Genomic DNA, 18510 nt, shown 5'->3' on the forward strand with positions numbered 1-18510 from the left:
GGCTTAATAAATCATATCTATATAGACCCTAGGTATTTTATTAGATCTTCTAATAAGCCATCTTTAATTAGCTATTTTTAATACTAGGTTATATAGGAGATTAGAATATTAATATATAATAACAAACTACCTATATTATATAGGTTGGTTATCACTAGTTCAAAAATACCTAAAAATATTAATATCTATTTATTTATAGCTTATAATCTAATCCCTAGAAAAACTTTACTAAGTATAAGCCTAAGAGATAAGGTATAGATAGGTATATTAGTAGTATTAATAATACTCTAATATTATAGCTTACCTACTTAATAAACTAGGTTAAGATACTTATAGCTTAATAAAGTATAGGGGAGATATCTAGGTATAATATATATTTTTACTTAGTAAGACTATATCTAGTAAAGGAACTTAGATTACTTTATAGGATATATAAGAATAATCTTTATAGACTAGTTATTATACCTTATACTAATAAAATATCCTATACTCAGAGTTAATATAAAAAATAGAAGCTATATTAAAAATCTATAGTAGAATTAAGCTTATAATCTAATAATAGTAATACTATAATAAATCTCTAAGCAAAAAATATCTATATATATAGTTATTCATATTCCTTTATATACTATAGCTATATAATAAAGTAGTTTATTTTTTAGTAAACCTATTCATTAGATAGAAGCTACACACCATAGAGATCCTATTATAGTTAAATATAAATTATTAGTGTATTATTAAAAATATATAACTTCTATAAACTTTTTATCATAAATATTATATATAATTATCTTACTTAATAAAATCTTTTTAAGATACTTTATTTTAATATATTTAGTAATATCCCTATAGGAGGAAAACCTTTAAATATACTTTATAAGGTCTAGGTCTTACTAACCTAAGTAAATAAAATAAAATAATAATCAATAATCCTTTATAGCAAATCAGAGAGTAAGTTTAAGTAGAGTTTCTAGTATATAGACACTATCTATCACTTCACTTCCTTATTAATAACTATTAAGGATCTTAACATTTTCCCCAGATCCTTTTAATCTTTTATTCTATAGTAAATAGTAGCTATCACCCTCTTAGAATTTACAATAAGTAGCTACTAAATCAATAGCTTTAGTTCTCTAAGTTATCTCCTCCTCTATTATTAGGTATAGTAGAGTCAAAAGACTCTTAATTAATCATTACTATAGTATAGGGATATCCATAGAGTACTTTAGCTATTCACTAGAAGACTTAGCTAGCTTAATATCAGATAATTATTACTTAATCTCTAACATAGGCTATTCTTAATTATATTTATTTTAAATCTATAAAAGAAGTATATTCTACATACACTACCTTACTCCTACCAACTCCTAGTTTAGTTTTCTATATATATTATATACAGGTATACCTCTATATTTTAATAGGGGATACTCTAGAGATCAACTAATTTTATTATATCAGTATATTAAGTCAAGAATTTCCTACTATTAATTCACAGAGTAAGATTACTTAGTTATAAGCTCCTACAGGCAGTACAGATTAATTATTTAGCTTATTTAACAAGCAGTATATATAATATCTTCTTCTAGATTAAGGCTATAAATTATAATAGGCAGGTTCTTAGAGATCTTTCTACTAAGATAGAATTTAAGAAATATCTATATATCAGCATAATACATTATAAGGTTACAAAAGGAATTACTAACAGAACCTAGAGCTAGATTAGTCTATAGATCCTATAGGGTTAAACAGTCCAATATACCACTATTATCCAAAACAGTGCCTACCCTATAGTATAAGCTATAAGGGTATATAACTTACCTAATACCTATAATCATACCAATTTTCTTAACCCACAGCTCCAAAATTAAGTAGGGGAGAGGCCTATTAGATAATATACCAATTCTATAAAAAGTCTACTCTAATATCCAAAATACTAGTACATCATCTATCACTAAATTAAGCTATAATCTTAGTTTATTACACTCATCATAAATTTAAAGCTAAGGAAGCTAGCTTATAGAAACCAGAATTTCCTCACCCTTAACATAGTTAAATACACAATCTACAAAGAGTAGACCTAACAAGAAGATATATAGACTAAGCACTAATAAAGGATTAAAGATGATTTTAGGTAGAATATAAGTATTACTAAAAAAGATATTAGAGGAGGATTACAACACAAAACAGAGTAGACTAACACTTCTTTAGCACCCAGCCATTCCTTAGTAAACTTAAAGATAAACTTAATCATAATCTAATATAAACCACCCTACAAATCATAAAAAAGACTAATTTAGATATAATAATATTATAGATTAAGGATAGCTTAGGAATAATTTATCATAAGACTTATAAGCTATAAGAAAAATCCAAGCTTAATACAATAGCAGCTATATCCAAACTTTTTTTTTATTATATTAATAGTAATCTCTACTACTTTTACTAAGTCCTTTATATCTATAGGAGGCTTATCTTATCTTTTAAAAGATAACTTATACTTTTTAGTTAGTTACTAAATAACCTAAGTTTAAAAGTATATTAGTCTTTAAAGAGGGGTAAGATTAAGTAAATAAAGGTAGGAATAAGTATTTATACTTAATATATCTAATAGTTTATCTAATTTCTGATCTTTTTTAATATAGATCTTTTAAAGATTAATTAAAAAACTTTCTAAAAGGTATCTAAAAAGCTTTTATACTTGATTCCCAGAAGCCTTCTTCTATTTTTTCCTTATTATAGATTAAGAGCCTACTCTAGAAAGCTATATAGAATTATAATTAATAAGTATTAATATTCCTTATTAAGATCTTTCTTAATAAAAATATAGAATCTTAGTAATACTTTTATAAGTCTATAATACTCTACTAATTAGGGGAAAATGAAAGATAAAACTTACTATAACCATTTTTCTTTAATATAATTAAGGAGAGTGGTAGTACCCTTATTTTAGTCTTCCTATATATATATTATCTTATTAAAGTTTTAAAGTTGCTAGATATAGGATTCTGCTATCTACTTATTATTTATAAAGAGTAAGCTTATATTACCAGCATTATATACTTAATCTACTTTATCCTTAAGCTTTATTAAATCTATATTAGATCTAGTATCTTCTATACCTTCTCTATTAGAATAGTTACTATTACTAAATAACTTATAGTTTATTTTATAAGATTAGTAGGTTATAATTAGAGAAACTAAGGGTTATAGTAGTAAAAGTAGTAAAAGTAATAGAAGATATGAATATATAGTCTAGGTATTAGTAAAAAAGAAGGTTATTAAAGTAAGAGATTAATTAAATCTTAGTACTATAATCCTAAGATTAACTAAGAAGAAAAAAGAAGTAGATAGGGGAGGAAAATCACTACTATTTTAAATACTATAATTATCAAAAACCTGATTTTCGGTACCTTTAAGGGCTCAGAACTCTATAATATAGGGGTAGTAAGGGGAAGGGGAAGTATAGAGTGGATCATAGGTGTACGCCAAGATACCACTAAGGTTCTAGAAGAAAGTACATGGGTATAAATCCCATCATAAGTGGCAGAACGGTTAGCAGATAGGCGGCTGAAAGCAGCCTCAGAAACGGCCATTTCTAGCCGTCCATTTACCATCATCTAGTTTTAAGAAGTTCTTTATAATTAATTATATATTATTACTTAGAACCTAATAGTTTATTTATTTATTAGTTTTATATAAGATAAACCCCTAACTAGAAGAGGTATCCTTAGTCTCTAGTCTCTTAACTTAGAACCTAAGTATAGCTTAACTAGGTAATACCCTCTTAAATATAGAACCCCTTTAAGTCTATTCTATAGACCTGAGTCTATATAAGGCCTAATATTAACTGGTAATGGTATAGTTGTGAATTGATGACTTAAGGATTGAGTGTCTACTTAGTAAGTAGGAGCCCTAATAAATAATACTTACTATGATCTTAGAGTGTTATATAATAATTATATCCTATATCTATAAGCTACTATTTGTTATATATATTAAGAGGAATTATAAACTTATACTCTTTTTTATACTTATTATATTGTTGATTATATGTTTTAGTTAACTCTATAGTATTATTATAATTAATAAATACTATACTAATAAAGTTAGGAACTGCTGAATTATATATATTAGTTATTACTATAGTAGTAGTTATAGAAGTAGAAGAAGATATAGTATTTAGTGTATTTAAAGCTATATTTAAAGGTGTATTTGATATAGTATTTGGTATATTTAATATATTATAATAAGTAGGGCTAAGATTAATTCTTTTTTTATAAATCTAGATATAATTCTATATCTTTTAATCTTCTAGATAAAGATTAGGATATAGGGCCTAGTATTTATTAGTATTATAATTATTATAGTTATACTTATAATAAGTATATTTATTATTATTATTATACCCTTTCTTATACTGCTTTATATAATAAGTATTATTTAAAATACTTTTTAGTGGTTTATTCTTTTCTTCCCTTAGCTACTTATTTAAGTCTTTAAAAGATATTAAAGTTAAAGTTATATTATATATAGGAATAGAGGAAGAAGATTAACTACTACCCTCTCTTATAGAGACTTAATCCTTTAAATCTATTATATATTTATAAAAGTTATTATATATAAATATCTTAGTAATAAGCTTCTTCTCTTTTATTATATATAGAATAAGATCTTATATATTATCTTATTAGACTTAAAATAAGAGAATTATTATTATATAATATAGTTTAACTCCTATCTTATACTCTTTAAGCCTTATATTTTATATATAATACTTATTAATAAATATAGTTATTATAGGGAAGTCTTCTCTTCTAAGACTTGTATAAGTATTATATTAAATTATCTCTTAGTATATACTAAAGCTATATATTTCTTCTTATATTCCCTTCTAAATCTTATCTATAAAGATAAGAGATTTAGTAGAATAGGCTTAAACTTTATTATAAATCTCTATACTTATATTAATAGTAAGCTACTTACTAATAGTCTTTAATACTTTAAACTAAGTAGATATAATAGTGGTATTCTTATATAATCTTAGAAGATTACTATTAATTAGGCTATCTATCTTATAGTATTTAAGATTAGAAAGTATAATTTACTTCTAGGAGTTATAATCTTTTACTTTTTATAAAGGATTCTTTAAAGGATTAATTATGAGTTTGGTGATTATAAGGCCTATTCCTTGATTGGTTTGAGTCTTGACTGTAATATTCTTCTAGTTATTATCAGTAGTGCTACTGAATGGTTTGTTAATAAGACTCTTAATATCATAATTGACTGAAAAGGCCGTTATAATAAAGACTGGGGGGGGATTTTTAGTACTAAAAGGCTGTGTTGTATTAGGATTGACTCGAGTTTGAGTCTAATGAAGTTGACTTAAGTTTAAGTCTGGGGTTGAGGAGCCTAAATCTGCTAAAAAGCATCAAAACAGGGTTCTGGAAAAGAGAATCTCGCTTAAATTTGCTTAATCTTATCGATTTACAGCGTCAATAAGTAAGAAAAGGAGGGCTCATAACCTCATAGAACACTACAAGGAAGAACAAGAAAGAATGGATATGATTTGATTGTTCGAGGAAGGAGAGAAGGAAGAAGCGAGATGCAGCCTGCAAACTGGAACTACAAAGGGAAGCACTGACAAACATGGTCACGTGGTTCTAACATATGTTCCATTTTCTTACCAAGCCTAAGAAATCTCGAGTAGTCGAACATAGCCTTTCGAAGGCCACACCTCCTGAAGTAAGCTCGGAGATATAGGTATTGTAGTGGGGAAGAGCGAGTAGCGCCTCGTTGTTATTGATTCTTCATCCATAAAAACTCTCAAGTGCTTTATTTGGTCACCTTTAGAATGCTTTGACAATTCAAGCTAGAAGTATGACCCGAATCGGGCCGACTTGTCACCTGTGAGGTTAGCCTTCGCCGTAGCATTTCCCTCCCAAGTCAGACCGTCGGTATTGAATTAATATTTCTCTTCCAGATCCCAGTATTTGTTGAATCCCACTCCGTAGCAGACCTGGTCATAGCTCGGAATCGGTTCCGATTTGTCAAGTGTTAAGCTCTTCTTTAGGGATTCAAGAGCCTCTCGAGTGCTCTTGAGGTGAGCTGCGACTAACGTTCAAGAGTAGGCAACAGTACACATGCCATTCTCACCAAGTTCCCGGGCAGAAATATTCTCAGTAAGGCTATCCAGTCAAATTCTGGTGACTAAACTCAACGTCTCTCTTTTAAATGTTACTGGTGGTACCTCAATTTGAAGTATCAGAATATCAAGGGTAGAGGAATACTATAAGATTTTAAATCCTTCAATGTTTATCTTGCCAATATTATTATTTCTTTTAACACTATTGATTCAAATGTTGTTTAATTTCGAAGGCCTAAATTTTCAGGCGTGGCTAAGAGGCTGGCCTGGCCTCGACACCATATATGACCCTTTATAGCCTTGTATTTCGATGATTAGAAGGCCAGTCTCCTGTTTAGGGTCTAAATTCTTGTAGACCATTGCATCTCGAAGATAAATTGAAGATATAGCACTCCTAAATTCTCGAGCTGGAAAGGTGACGATTTATTAAGAAAATGGTGGTTAGCCTCTTCAATACTAAGTTTGGGGGGAATAGAGGGTTCTTGTGCTAGGGGAATCTTTGCGGTCTGGATGTGACAGGTCGCTGGAGGACGAGGGTAAATGTTGTTTGTTGATTTTGGGGTGAGAAAGCGATGGGCGGTATCGTTTGATGGTGCTGGGGACAGACAGCTGTTGGAGTTGGTTGCGGTTCTTGGTCGGTCGTGGTGGTCGCTTAGGCGCGGGAGTTAGGGTTGGCGCTCAAAAATCCCTATACTGCAGTGGGTGCCGTTGGCGTTGGCTGGGAGTTTTTGTCTGGGTGCTAGCGTTTGTGGTTATTTTCTTGGGTAGTTCGCTGTTTAAGGAAGTATGGGGTTGATTGTCTAAGCGCCGGGGGTGCGTTGATTGTGACTGTAGGCGTGTCGGCGATTTCGGGATGTTATTTCAAGTCCTTGTGGATGACCTGCCGTAGGCAGTTCCTGGATTCTGTAGCTGTGTCTCCTGGACATATACATATTGGAAGCTTTCTAGGCGTTTGAAGGATTAACAAACAAAGCAGCAGGCCAGACCACCGAAACTTGGGTGTGGTTCGTAGTGATAGCCACTTTGGGCCAGCGGAAGCGGGTGACGCCATTGAGCACTTGTCCCTAGAATGACGGGGCTCTGGCCGTGCTGGAAGAGTACTAGGTGGTGGAGATGAGGACTTCCCCGTGGATAGGATGTTGTGGGGTGGGTCGATCGGGTGGGGTGGAGGGGAGGCTTGCGGTTTCGGAGGTGCAAGAGCGGCGGTGCGGGCGGTGAGGCTTTCTGCCTGCTCTGTCCTGCTTCCTTGATTTTTTGTTACTATGTATGTGTATGCGGAAACTACACCCTAGGTCCAATCAATCGCCTCTTACAGACGTGCTTGAAACGCATTTCACGTTTTACTCTCCACAATTCCTTCACTTTGAAACAGGTTATCCCAGGAATAAAATCACATAACAAGGGTAGGGCCAAATACTTTACCGAGAATAGAATGCTATAGCCCGAAGGTAACCTAATCCTTATCGCGTTCCTCTTGTCTTCGCTATACATCACTCGTCCAAGAAATACACTGGGTCTTCCGCATGATATCGCGTCCGGTATCACTGTAGGAGGCCAGGGGAAGCCATGTCAGCTTTGGTTCAACCAGGGAACGTGAATTCTATAAGTAAAGCAGCCCCCGCTACAAGTATATCATCCGCCGATCTAGTTGATTGAGATAAGAGTCGCTTTTGTAGGTACTTGCCACCGTCGATACACCATTTGCTACATTTTAATCACAATACCTCCTCCATAGAGCTGAAGCCCTATTCTTCTCCTGACTCGTCTCTTTCCGCCTTTGCTCAGTTGGGCGCATTGCGACTCGAAGTGCAACGATCCACAATCTCGCTTTTTGGTCGTTATGAGGAGCATATCCTAACCAAAGCAACCAGAACCCTTAGTTTGCGGGATGATAGCGACCACAACATTCAAGATAAGCTTTGGGTGGGGACTTATATAATATCCTATGAACGCAGCCTCTGCGCAGCGATTGTGAGCATCACATCGTCATCCACGAATACCCTCCCCTATTCAGTTATTATAATCCCCGACCTGATACAAAGTGAGCTTTATGAAAATCACCCAGATATCACCGGCTACCCCAATTTTCGCTTTATTGCTTCCGCTCCGATCGTCAGCCCAAAGGGAATCGTGATTGGTGCCTACATCATCCTCGACGATAAACCTCGACACTCCATTGGTCACGATTATCAGAAGTTCCTGATAAATATGGCAGCGACTGTAATGGACTATCTAGTTACAACTCGGTCAAAGACCTAACATCTAAGAAGTGAGCGTATGATTGTTGGACTGGGAAGCTTTTTGGAGGGGAAAGGCAGCTTGTGTAGCTTATAGGTGGGTGCTGAAAACGATGGACGGGATATCGCGCCAGTGGATGGCGTCGAAGGATATATCAACACCCAACAACAGGACAAGCAGCATTCCGAAGAGATGGCCTCAGTAAAAACACAAAGGGATCGTTATAGCAATCTACCTTTTCGCCTAGATCAATCCCATGCCTCGCCGGGACTAAGAGCGAATGATTCTTAAGAGCGACCGAAATCTCTACCGAGATCAACGACCGGAACACCGCGGCTCACGAAGAACTATTTAAGGTCTTATACTCTATCTGGGTCTATACCCTCTGAAAAACATGAAACGAAAAAGCCTAAAATGAATAAAGAGGTAGCTAGAAGTCAAATAGAAGAAACTTTATCGCGTGTGGCCAATATTGTTTGCGAAAGTCTAGAGGTTGAGGGAGCCATCTTTTTTAACGCCAATTTTAGTACTCAAGCGGCACTTGTAACGACCACCACCTCTGATTACGAAAGCAGTCTAGAAGGTTCCTCGAGTGAGGGTGAGTGAATTGAAAACGAAGATGGGGACCACAAGGGCTGAAACTCTTAACTTAATAGCCAAAGAAACTGGCAGAGCAACAGTGAATCTGTGTAAAATCCTAGGATTCGCCACCTCGGACACCTCCAGCGTCAACAATGAAGCTACTAGGGATAGGAATATCACCTTGTCCGAATCCTTTCTTGCTGGCCTACTGCGCCGTTATCCAGGGGGCAAAATCTTTAATTTTGACGCCAACGGATCTATCTCATCCAACGAGACTAGTGACTCTATGTTCAAAAGCTTCAATTCTTGTAAGAAGTATAAAAGAACTCAGAAGTCAGTATTACAACAAGATACTTCAACACTTCTCCAAATAGCTCCTAATACTCGAAGTATTATCTTTTCGCCGGTCTGGGATTCTTATAAGGTAAAATGGTTCGTAGGGTCATTTATATAGACTAGAACTCCTCAACGAGTCTTTACTTTTGACGACGAAATAACATTTTTCACCACATTCGGCAGTAGCCTCATCACAGAAGTATACTGTATTAGTACCCTATTTACAGAGTAAGCCAAGTCCAACCTTCTAGCTGGCCTAAGCCATAAGCTCCGATCTCCTCTTCACGGCATATTTAGCACGGTAGAGCTTTTAAGCGATACAGTAATAGATTCCTTACAACGGGGATTCGTGCATACTATAACATCCTATACAAATACCTTACTCAGATCTATAAACCAGCTTCTCGAATTCTCTAGTATCAATGATTTTAATCAGAAACGTGATATAGCATCATTGCCCTCTCTGGGTCGTCAGAATTTATCAACCAGCCAGTCTGATCCCGAATCTAGCATTCAAGTAGATATCACTGTGGAAGACACTATTAAGGCTATTTTTACAGGGTTCTGCTTCTTCCAAACTTTATATCTTCCCCTACAGAGCGGTTCTGGTACTAATACAATATTACCTCGGTGTATCAATCTCATTCTTAACATCGATAAGGCATCAAGTTGGAACTTTATTACACATCCCAGTGCACTGCATATTATATTAACAAACATCATGGGTAATGCCTTGAAGTATACCCATAAGGGTTATATATCCGTCCAGGTCAAGGCAAACCCCATCATTTCCGACAACAATAGTGTACCTGTGCGCTCTGGAATCACAATTTCTGTTCAAGACACAGGATGCGGCATAGATCCAGAGTTTCTCCGGAACAGTTACTTCACTCCCTTTTCACAGGAAAATAACATACTACCTAGAAATAGTCTCGGTGCTAGCATCACACAAAAGACGATTCAATCTATCCATAGAGATGTTGAAGTTCACTCTCAGAAAGGAATCGCACCCATATTCGAATTTCCCTCACACTCAATCATACGCCTAAGAAGACACCTTTCGAAGGAATTCTAGCACACGCTAGTGATCTTACTCCTACAATAGAGCTAGTGCGTCAGAAATCTATTAGAATACTAGGTTTCGGGACTTCCGACATACATACCTCAACATCTTTTTCTTTGGAAAGAATATATCGCGAGTGGTTTTAGATGGATGTTGTCCTTGTCACCCCGTCGGATTCAAATTTCCCTTACTGTGATTTCTACATCGCGCTTCATGATTACTTGGATATTGGCAATATGGAAATCAAAGCCATCGCACCTGCTCCAGAAGCACGATTCTCCTCTCCTGTCATTATTATATGCTCGTCTCCGAGGTCTGCCCACTCGCTATTTCTAGCAGCTCAACAACGAGGAGATGCAGAGGTGCTAGAGTTTATTTCTCAGCTTTGTGGGCCCAGAAAGCTAGCAAATTCCCTCGAAGTCTGCCTAAAACGCCAGAACCGCCGCATCTCTGGACTCAAGGTCCCAGGAAGCCCGATGGCTTCATCCCTTGATAAACTCAAGAGGCAGATTTCTCCCACTCTCAATACAGGACCTAAAACCTCTTCGGGTCTTTGGAGTACGAGTGCATCAAAGTCAATCAACCAAAGCCAGGGCCAGGGCCACACGGAACCACCTAAGCAAGTCATGTCTCCACTAGCAGATGAAGATTATTTTTCACTTGTATCCCCTGGCATCCCCCCCTCACCGGAAGTAGGCGGTTCACCTGCACATGACAGCAACGCTCAGGTCACACATACGCTGCAGCCACAGGTCCTTTTCACAGTCCTCCTTGTCGATGACAATCACATCAATATATCGTTACTGGTTGCCTTCATGAAAAAGTTAGGGCTTGAATACATCATTGCGCAAAACGGCCAAGAGGCACTCGACAGGTTCAAGGAATCATATTCTAATATTCGCATCATATTGATGGGTAAATCTTGCCCATATTAGACGGAGGACATGATTTAGCAGGTATTGACTGACATACTATAGATATCTCCATGCCGGTCATGGACGGTCTCGAATCCTCACGGCAAATTCGCGCATTTGAAAGGTCTTTGAAATTGCCTGCTCGTGTGCCCATTATTGCCTTGACTGGTGTTGCCCAGGCTGAGCTCCAACGTGACGCAATAGGCTCGGGCATGAACTTGTTCCTAACGAAACCTGTACGATTGGATAAAATTGCGAGTGTTATAGAGGGTCAAACGGGAATCAACATGGCCTCCTTGAAGGCTGGAAGAAAAATGTCGAAGGGCGGTCAATCAAACGGCGACACCAAAGACTCATAATAAGGGAATGGGATGAATTGTACGCAGAAGTTTTTAATTCATTAGCCCATGATTCCGAATCAGCAACAAGTTTCCGGCAAATCAGAGGCCTAATTCGGATATACGACCCGTGACAACGTCCATAGATTTAATCCTTACCTTGCTAGGTAGAGATTTGCTAGCAAGGACTGAATGTTGAGCTGACAGGTCTCGGTAAAAAAACCACTTGAGACCCCATGCGATAAACAGAGTGGAAATAGCGCCTACGCTATAACTAACACATCTTTTCTTCTAAGATGGCCTGTTCATATCGAAAGTATTTGGATTTTATTTCCGAAATTCGAAACTATTCATTAACATGAATGTATTATTGGAGTGCGATCTGAAAAGAAAATCACAAAAAGATGTAGAGCAGCAGCAATTCAAACGCTAGACTACTATTATATAGAATTCATAATACATACCACCCAAAAAAACGTTTGGAAGGGATTATAAGAAGAAATAGAGTAGCAGCAAATCAAACACCAGACTTTATGATGCAAATTTTGAAACGTATCCCCCCCCCTAAAAAAAAAAAAAAAAAAAAAAAAGTAAAAATTACAAAAGGATATGGAGCAGGGGTGAATTGAACGCCGGACCTTTCCTGTGCAAAATTTGAAATATATACTGCCTAAAAAAAGAATTTATAAAAAGATATGGAGCAGCGGCGATTTGAACGTCGGACCTTATCGATGCAAAATTGAAAATATATACTACCTAAAAAAAAGAAAAATTATAAAAAGATATGGAGCAGCGGCGAATTGAACGCCGGACCTTTCCTATGCAACTAAGGGGTCAAAGTTAGTGGGTTGATCAATGTATTTTGAGTAAGGGCAGAGAGACATACAAGGAATGTGATAACCCCTACACTACAGCCCCGTATGGATGAATGATTACCCCAAGATAGAGTTATAATAGTGTCTGACACACAACAGGAATGGACTGGAAATCCTTTTCACCTAGATCACAACCCCATTTTGTTGAATATCTATTCCAGAATAAGTTTATAGCAGGCGAGTTTGGGACTCTAAGCCGAACTTCTCCAAATCGCGCAATTGGAAACACTACCATGACCAAACAGTTTTCAAAAAAGAATTCTGGGCGGGGTCCTCTAAAGACACTAAACATTGACATCAAACATATCCCCTAGCCAATCTCATAGGTTTGCATTTTACTGCCACTTACATGTTCATGCATATAGCAAACTGAGCAGGTGGCGAATAGCCGCGCAGTTGCTCCCGAGGTCTGGGGCGCAAATCTATTGATTGGCAAGCAACATTTCAATGTTTGAACGGCGATCTAGGGGTGGTGCACGGGTAGTGTAACCATACTTCTGATTCAATGTCGATACCTACCTTTCTTGAATATGACTTCTTTTTGAATCTGGCGTTCAGTCTCGACTCGATACAGTGCATGCCAAAATTGAAATGTACCCGTCCCGATACAGCACTGTATAAAATCAATACATACCCGATGCAGTGTATTCTACAGAAAATGCACCACCACAACGGACGACTGTTCAATCGCACACGTGTATTTCTCAAAGGGGAATCTGTGAAAATTTGATTGTCGAGTTTGGACTCCTGGTTGATAATTCCAGTGTTTATGGGGTAGCACCACAGACAGCCACTGAGTCTACCAGTCCTCCCAACGCGGAATGCAAGTCTATAGCCTTGGAATCATGACATAGTTCAATAATTATGCCTGGCTCATATGTATGATGCCAAATTCTTTTTCAAAGTTTTCACACATGTTGTCCAGCTCTAGGGCGTCGTGCCATTCTATTTATACGAGGGATGAGGCCCAGATGAACTTCACTTTTTACGAGCCACGACCAAGGGGAAAAAAATCTTAAGTTCCGACATCCTATTCTTGACAATGAAAATCATTAGCTCTGTTGAGAAACTATTTACTCAGGCACTGGAATCAATTCTCCAATTTGTCAAGACTCTACTTGACATTCTTCTTTTTGTCTTGAGTTTAAAGGTCTTTCCGCTGGCCTGGCATGTAAGTAAAAACCCCCAATCTAACAAATTATCAAGTTGCTTTACTAAATCAAGTCCAGGCGAGAAGTTTCTACTCATATGTCTTTCGAAGCAAATTGAACAACAAGCCTATTCCTCTCACTACACTTAACGTCCCGACTATCTTTCAGCCGACTATATGGACATCAAGTACACCACTTGGCGAGATAGATATCATGGGCCACAAGACCAATTCCACCTACGCTACGGACTTTGATGTGGCCCGAAACTACCACATGTGCTCCCTTTTCCGGGTTGGCTTAAAGAAGTGGGGCGACTTATCTTTCGTCAATACCCAAACACGCGATGCTGGAATTGGGTTATTTTATCCGGCCCTTGCTGGGGTAAACTTTACATTCCACAGGGGCATTCGTCCTCGACAGAAGTATGAAATATGCACTCGTATACTGTCATGGGATGACAAATGGTTGCATCTGATTTCGCACTTTGTGGACAGAGGAAATTGCAAGCCTATCTATATGAGTGACCACAGAAATTCACAGTGTGATCCCGAAATGGATTTGGGAGATTTGGCAGAATCACAATGCGTCAATCAGGGTGAGAACTCCAGATCTGTCGTCTTTGCTACTGCTATGGCGAAGATGGTCTTTAAAAAGGGTCGAAAGACCGTTCCTCCTGCCCAGTTCCTAGTTGATTGTGGCCTTCTTCCTCGCCAGGAACTTGCAGCTAATCGCGAACTCTCACAAATGTCCAAGGAGGACGAGAAGCTTCATGACGATTGTATGACCAAGATTGGAGAGAGCATTGAAAGAACAAGATCAGCGGGCTATCACGTCGCCGAGCGCCTTAATGCCCTGGATGAAGGGTGCTCTTTTTTTCATATGAGCGAGAAAGTCTTCTTTTCTAAGCGTTGAGGAGCGATGACTCTATGTTGTACTCTTTTACCACAGAACTTGAGTGCATAACGCTTTACGATTAGGATTATTTTATTTAGATTGATGGATAACTTCAAACAATTGATTTAATGTGTCTGTGAGAAATGTTTCAGCAATAGGAATTTAGTTAGCATAAATATAAAAGAACCTTGGAAAGGTACTTTGACTCTGCACATGTGTATCACGGTTCCGGCGTAGGAACATCAATTTGAAGCCAGCAACATTTGAAAATATTTGAATTCGACACATTCAGGTTCAAACTTTGAAATTCATTGGAGAGGGGCGTTCTGTAAAACACTTTGCTATGTATCATGAACTCCAAAACATATACATATACTGCATGTGGGAGCTACGAAGCCGGTCGTGATATCTTCTTCCATCTACAACGACCGCTTTTCTTTCCTTGTAAATTGATCCACTGTCGAGGATTATCTTTAATCTTTCGTTTATCGCCCCATGACAAGCTAAGAACGGTAAGTAAGTATACTTAATGTTACTTTATCTATTTACGGAAGAATATATCGATTTCTAGTTCGGTGTGGCAAACGCTGGTGGCCAAAATATTATGCAAGGAGGTACATTTACTCATATGGACCTGAGTCATGAATTCTCGATTTAAAGCGCGGTTTAGTCAACATTGAATGAACATTTTGAAAGATCTTGTTCACTAGTTACACTAAAGCCTCACCAGTGGGTCCTAATAAATGAAACCATTGGAACCGGTCGTTGACTTGTTGGAGAGGAAAAATATTCGCCAATTGCCTAGGTGGCAATAATTATATAGCAAGTACTAAGGATTTAGTTGTGTGCTTGGACATTTTGTTGTCTTGACTCGCCCCTTTAAAGCATGCATGTGTAAGTTTTACCAAGATCGGAATGACAATGGTCTCCATGGATCATGACTCTCGTCCACCTGGACAAAAATTATAGATCGAGAAACTCATGCATCCTGCTACTGTTCATACGATCGTATACTGCAGTGATGTACGATTCACGAATATCCACACTGAAATGCCGGCATATCAAACTGTGGTTACACAACTTCAGAAAGGCGATCATATATCAGGGATTATTCATCAAAATTACTTCAAGATAGCCCAAATTTTCCTAAAACAGTGCCTTGCATGAGATTTTTAGAGATCAAGCTTGTGGCACAGTAACACTGTGTAGGATAATGGTGTTTTTGCGTCACCGTTTTCGAGGCCTCCGATCGAGGCATCCATGCACATCTGTGGTGATGAATTATAATTGAAACTACTTATAAGTAGGTGCAATTTTCAATCTCCAATTTCCAGCAGAACGGATATCTGTTTTGTCAGAAAAAAAACCATCACTTCTCACAATGGACCATGAAAAGTCTGAGATACAGGATGGGGACATTACAGACACAATTTCCTCCGATATCTCTATAGATAATGAGAGCGATCATATCAAAGGATGGCGACTGTATCTCACCATGACCGGGTATGTATAGAATTTTTGCTCCTTCCAAGCTTGAAAGGCTCTGCTGCTCTAAATCTACTAACCAAGTCTAGCCTGCTTACTGGACTATATTTGGTCAATCTTGAGGTGACAATTGTCAGCACAGCACTCATAAGCATTACAAACGATCTCAACGGATTTCAGCAAACTGGTTGGATTGTAACCGCGTTCCTGACGACTTATACCGGTAATTAAAATAAAAAGGCACAACAGAATATCATTCCAGCTGATGAATTTATCGATAGCATTCATGTCTCAATGGACAAAATTGAGCAATATAGCTGGCCGCAAGAGAACTATAATTGCTGCAAATATCATATTTTTGGCCTTCTCGCTTGGGTGTGGTTTGGCTCGAAATATGAATCAGTTGTGAGTTAGAAACGGTACCTAACTTGTCAGCGACCCATTCTGACGCCCTGAAAGGATTATATGTCGATCTCTGCAAGGTGTTGGAGGAGCAGGGGTATACTCAATGGTAATTTTATGCATTTATGGTGAGCAAAAATGGCAAGCTTTTATCAAGTTCATCTCAAGGACAAGCTTACTGAGATTTGTCTTTAAAGAGGTTAGCCCAAAGACAGAGAGACCATTGTACGGTGCCATGGTTGCCACTGTGATTGCACTTGCATCTCTGACTGGGCCCATCTTTGGTGGATTACTGGCTCAGAATTTGGCTTGGAGATGGACCTTTTATATCCAGTAAGTGTTAAATATACCAACCAAATTATATGACCCAAAGACAATGAGTTAACAGTTATGGCATGCTATAGTATTCCACCTGGAGCTTTGGCAGTATTGATGTTGTTGGTTGGACTCCCATCTTCGTTTGGAACTGTCACACCGCAGCCATTGTCTTGTTTACTACCAAGCCTTACATTATTCAAGAAGCTTGATGCTCTAGGCGGCTTTTTGCTTGTCGGTGCTTCTCTTCTATTGGTCACTGTGCTGAACGAGACAACCATAGAGTTTGATTGGTCTTCAAGGACGGCCATTGGGCTTCTCGCTCTTTCGGGTACCCTGTGGATCGCATTTTTTTTATGGGAATGGTATATACCACAATATATGCCGGAGATTGAGCCAATGTTCCCGAGGCGTTTTCTTTATAATAAAGCATGGATGGGAATGTTATTGTGAGACCCTTGAAGCACTTGAGTTTCCCCATTTTGACAATTTTTGACATTATGCATTTCACAGGACCAACTTTCTCTGCGGCTGTCCTTGGAATGTAGTTATTGTCTATCTTGCTCAAAGATTTCAAGTTGTCTCCAACCTTTCGCCACTCGAAGCCGGTGTTCATATCATACCATACTCCGCTGTGGCAACGGTCGCAACGATGCTTGCTTGTCTTGCGAGCCGCAAATTCCGGATACCAGTGGTGTACTTTGCCCTTCTTGGATCAATTCTCCACACTGTTGGAATGGCACTTCTATCAACACTCCCTGAGACAACTACATACCCCAGAGAGGGGTACGGATATGAGGCCATTGCTGGTGCCGGTGTGGGAATCACAATTGGAATTCTGACCTTGGCTGTACCTTTCGTTGTTGAAACAAGAGATCTAGGTAATTGAAAATGTTTCTTCCTTTGAAAATCTCTCCAGACTTCAACTGGACTGACCTTGAATTCAATAAAATAGCAACGGCAACTGGTGCCCTTAACCAGGCTAGATTTTTGGGAGGAGCTCTAGGACTGGCTATTGCGTCCAACATCCTCTATGGAAGACTCGAAAGCCACTTGTCGGATAAATTAACTCCTGAACAGGTGAATGAAGTGCTTCAAAGAGCCGGTGATATGGGGAGTCTACCGGAGAATGTGCAAAAGGCAGCGATTAGTGTCTTTACGGGAAGTTACACACTTCAATTCCAGGCGATGATCGCCTTTTCCTCCGCACAGATCCCCGCATCGTTGCTGCTTTTTAGGCGCGGGGGCCAATATGTTGCTTCTTAGTTGTGCACTGAAGGCTACAAAATTTTCTTGATATCTTTGTTTTACATATAACATTGCATATAGTTGCTTGAAATCAGATTGTGATGGACTTTGCTGTTGAGAAAGGTATTATCGAGATGTCAAAGCGCCTATTCGGCGATTGGTCGGAATTCTAGTAATGCTCTGAGTCGGGGCAATAGAATGCCACATGTGCATGAGGGAAGCCCCCCTGAAACCCTTGGAAGCATGAGATCGAAAGGGGCTGACATATCCCACATCCATTCGATCTTAATACGAACTACTCCGCTCGTACTCCGTATATTATCCCTAATTAAACCAAAATTAAAGCGTTTTTTTTAAGCGGGTCTGGAATTGTTGATGGCTCTCAACGGAGTAAAGAGGCAAATGTTGTTTACTAGTAGATGACATTTTGGCGTAGTCAACTGGTCCCGATCAACATTTGAATGGTACTTACAATCTACGAGGTACATTCCGAGATTAATTTCTAATAAAGTAAAAGATTTTCATTT

The 18510-nt window shown here is 37.8% G+C and overlaps 7 protein-coding genes across 7 annotated transcripts; 6 read left to right on the forward strand and 1 right to left on the reverse strand.

Annotated features, from left to right (window-relative positions):
• Positions 1-2009: 2009 nt before the first annotated feature.
• N7466_002995 (uncharacterized protein) lies at positions 2010-2251 on the reverse strand (the record flags this gene model as incomplete). Its single annotated transcript, XM_057162392.1, has 2 exons — positions 2010-2148; positions 2199-2251. The coding sequence occupies 2 exons, from the start codon at positions 2249-2251 to the stop codon at positions 2010-2012; spliced, it is 192 nt and encodes a 63-aa protein (XP_057023507.1).
• A 5457-nt stretch (positions 2252-7708) lies between these two features.
• N7466_002996 (uncharacterized protein) lies at positions 7709-8671 on the forward strand (the record flags this gene model as incomplete). The annotated part of the gene is made up of 3 exons (XM_057162393.1): positions 7709-7769; positions 7878-8362; positions 8477-8671. The coding sequence occupies 3 exons, from the start codon at positions 7709-7711 to the stop codon at positions 8669-8671; spliced, it is 741 nt and encodes a 246-aa protein (XP_057023508.1).
• A 328-nt stretch (positions 8672-8999) lies between these two features.
• Positions 9000-10373, forward strand: N7466_002997 (sensor histidine kinase; the record flags this gene model as incomplete). The annotated part of the gene is made up of 3 exons (XM_057162394.1): positions 9000-9386; positions 9417-9497; positions 9537-10373. 3 exons carry the CDS (start codon positions 9000-9002, stop codon positions 10371-10373), a joined length of 1305 nt encoding a protein of 434 aa, XP_057023509.1.
• Positions 10374-10507: 134 nt separating this feature from the next.
• Positions 10508-11634, forward strand: N7466_002998 (response regulator; the record flags this gene model as incomplete). The annotated part of the gene is made up of 2 exons (XM_057162395.1): positions 10508-11276; positions 11339-11634. The coding sequence occupies 2 exons, from the start codon at positions 10508-10510 to the stop codon at positions 11632-11634; spliced, it is 1065 nt and encodes a 354-aa protein (XP_057023510.1).
• A 1896-nt stretch (positions 11635-13530) lies between these two features.
• Positions 13531-14551, forward strand: N7466_002999 (acyl-CoA thioesterase; the record flags this gene model as incomplete). The annotated part of the gene is made up of 2 exons (XM_057162396.1): positions 13531-13659; positions 13718-14551. The coding sequence occupies 2 exons, from the start codon at positions 13531-13533 to the stop codon at positions 14549-14551; spliced, it is 963 nt and encodes a 320-aa protein (XP_057023511.1).
• Positions 14552-15914: 1363 nt separating this feature from the next.
• On the forward strand, positions 15915-16249 carry N7466_003000 (uncharacterized protein; the record flags this gene model as incomplete). Its single annotated transcript, XM_057162397.1, has 2 exons — positions 15915-16036; positions 16066-16249. The coding sequence occupies 2 exons, from the start codon at positions 15915-15917 to the stop codon at positions 16247-16249; spliced, it is 306 nt and encodes a 101-aa protein (XP_057023512.1).
• A 55-nt stretch (positions 16250-16304) lies between these two features.
• Positions 16305-18001, forward strand: N7466_003001 (uncharacterized protein; the record flags this gene model as incomplete). The annotated part of the gene is made up of 5 exons (XM_057162398.1): positions 16305-16423; positions 16478-16753; positions 16825-17184; positions 17249-17616; positions 17691-18001. The coding sequence occupies 5 exons, from the start codon at positions 16305-16307 to the stop codon at positions 17999-18001; spliced, it is 1434 nt and encodes a 477-aa protein (XP_057023513.1).
• Between the last annotated feature and the right edge of the window lie 509 nt (positions 18002-18510).

Source organism: Penicillium verhagenii, assembly GCF_028828195.1.
Source record: "Penicillium verhagenii strain IBT 33310 chromosome Unknown utg000004l_segment0_segment0, whole genome shotgun sequence".
Taxonomy (NCBI): domain Eukaryota; kingdom Fungi; phylum Ascomycota; class Eurotiomycetes; order Eurotiales; family Aspergillaceae; genus Penicillium; species Penicillium verhagenii.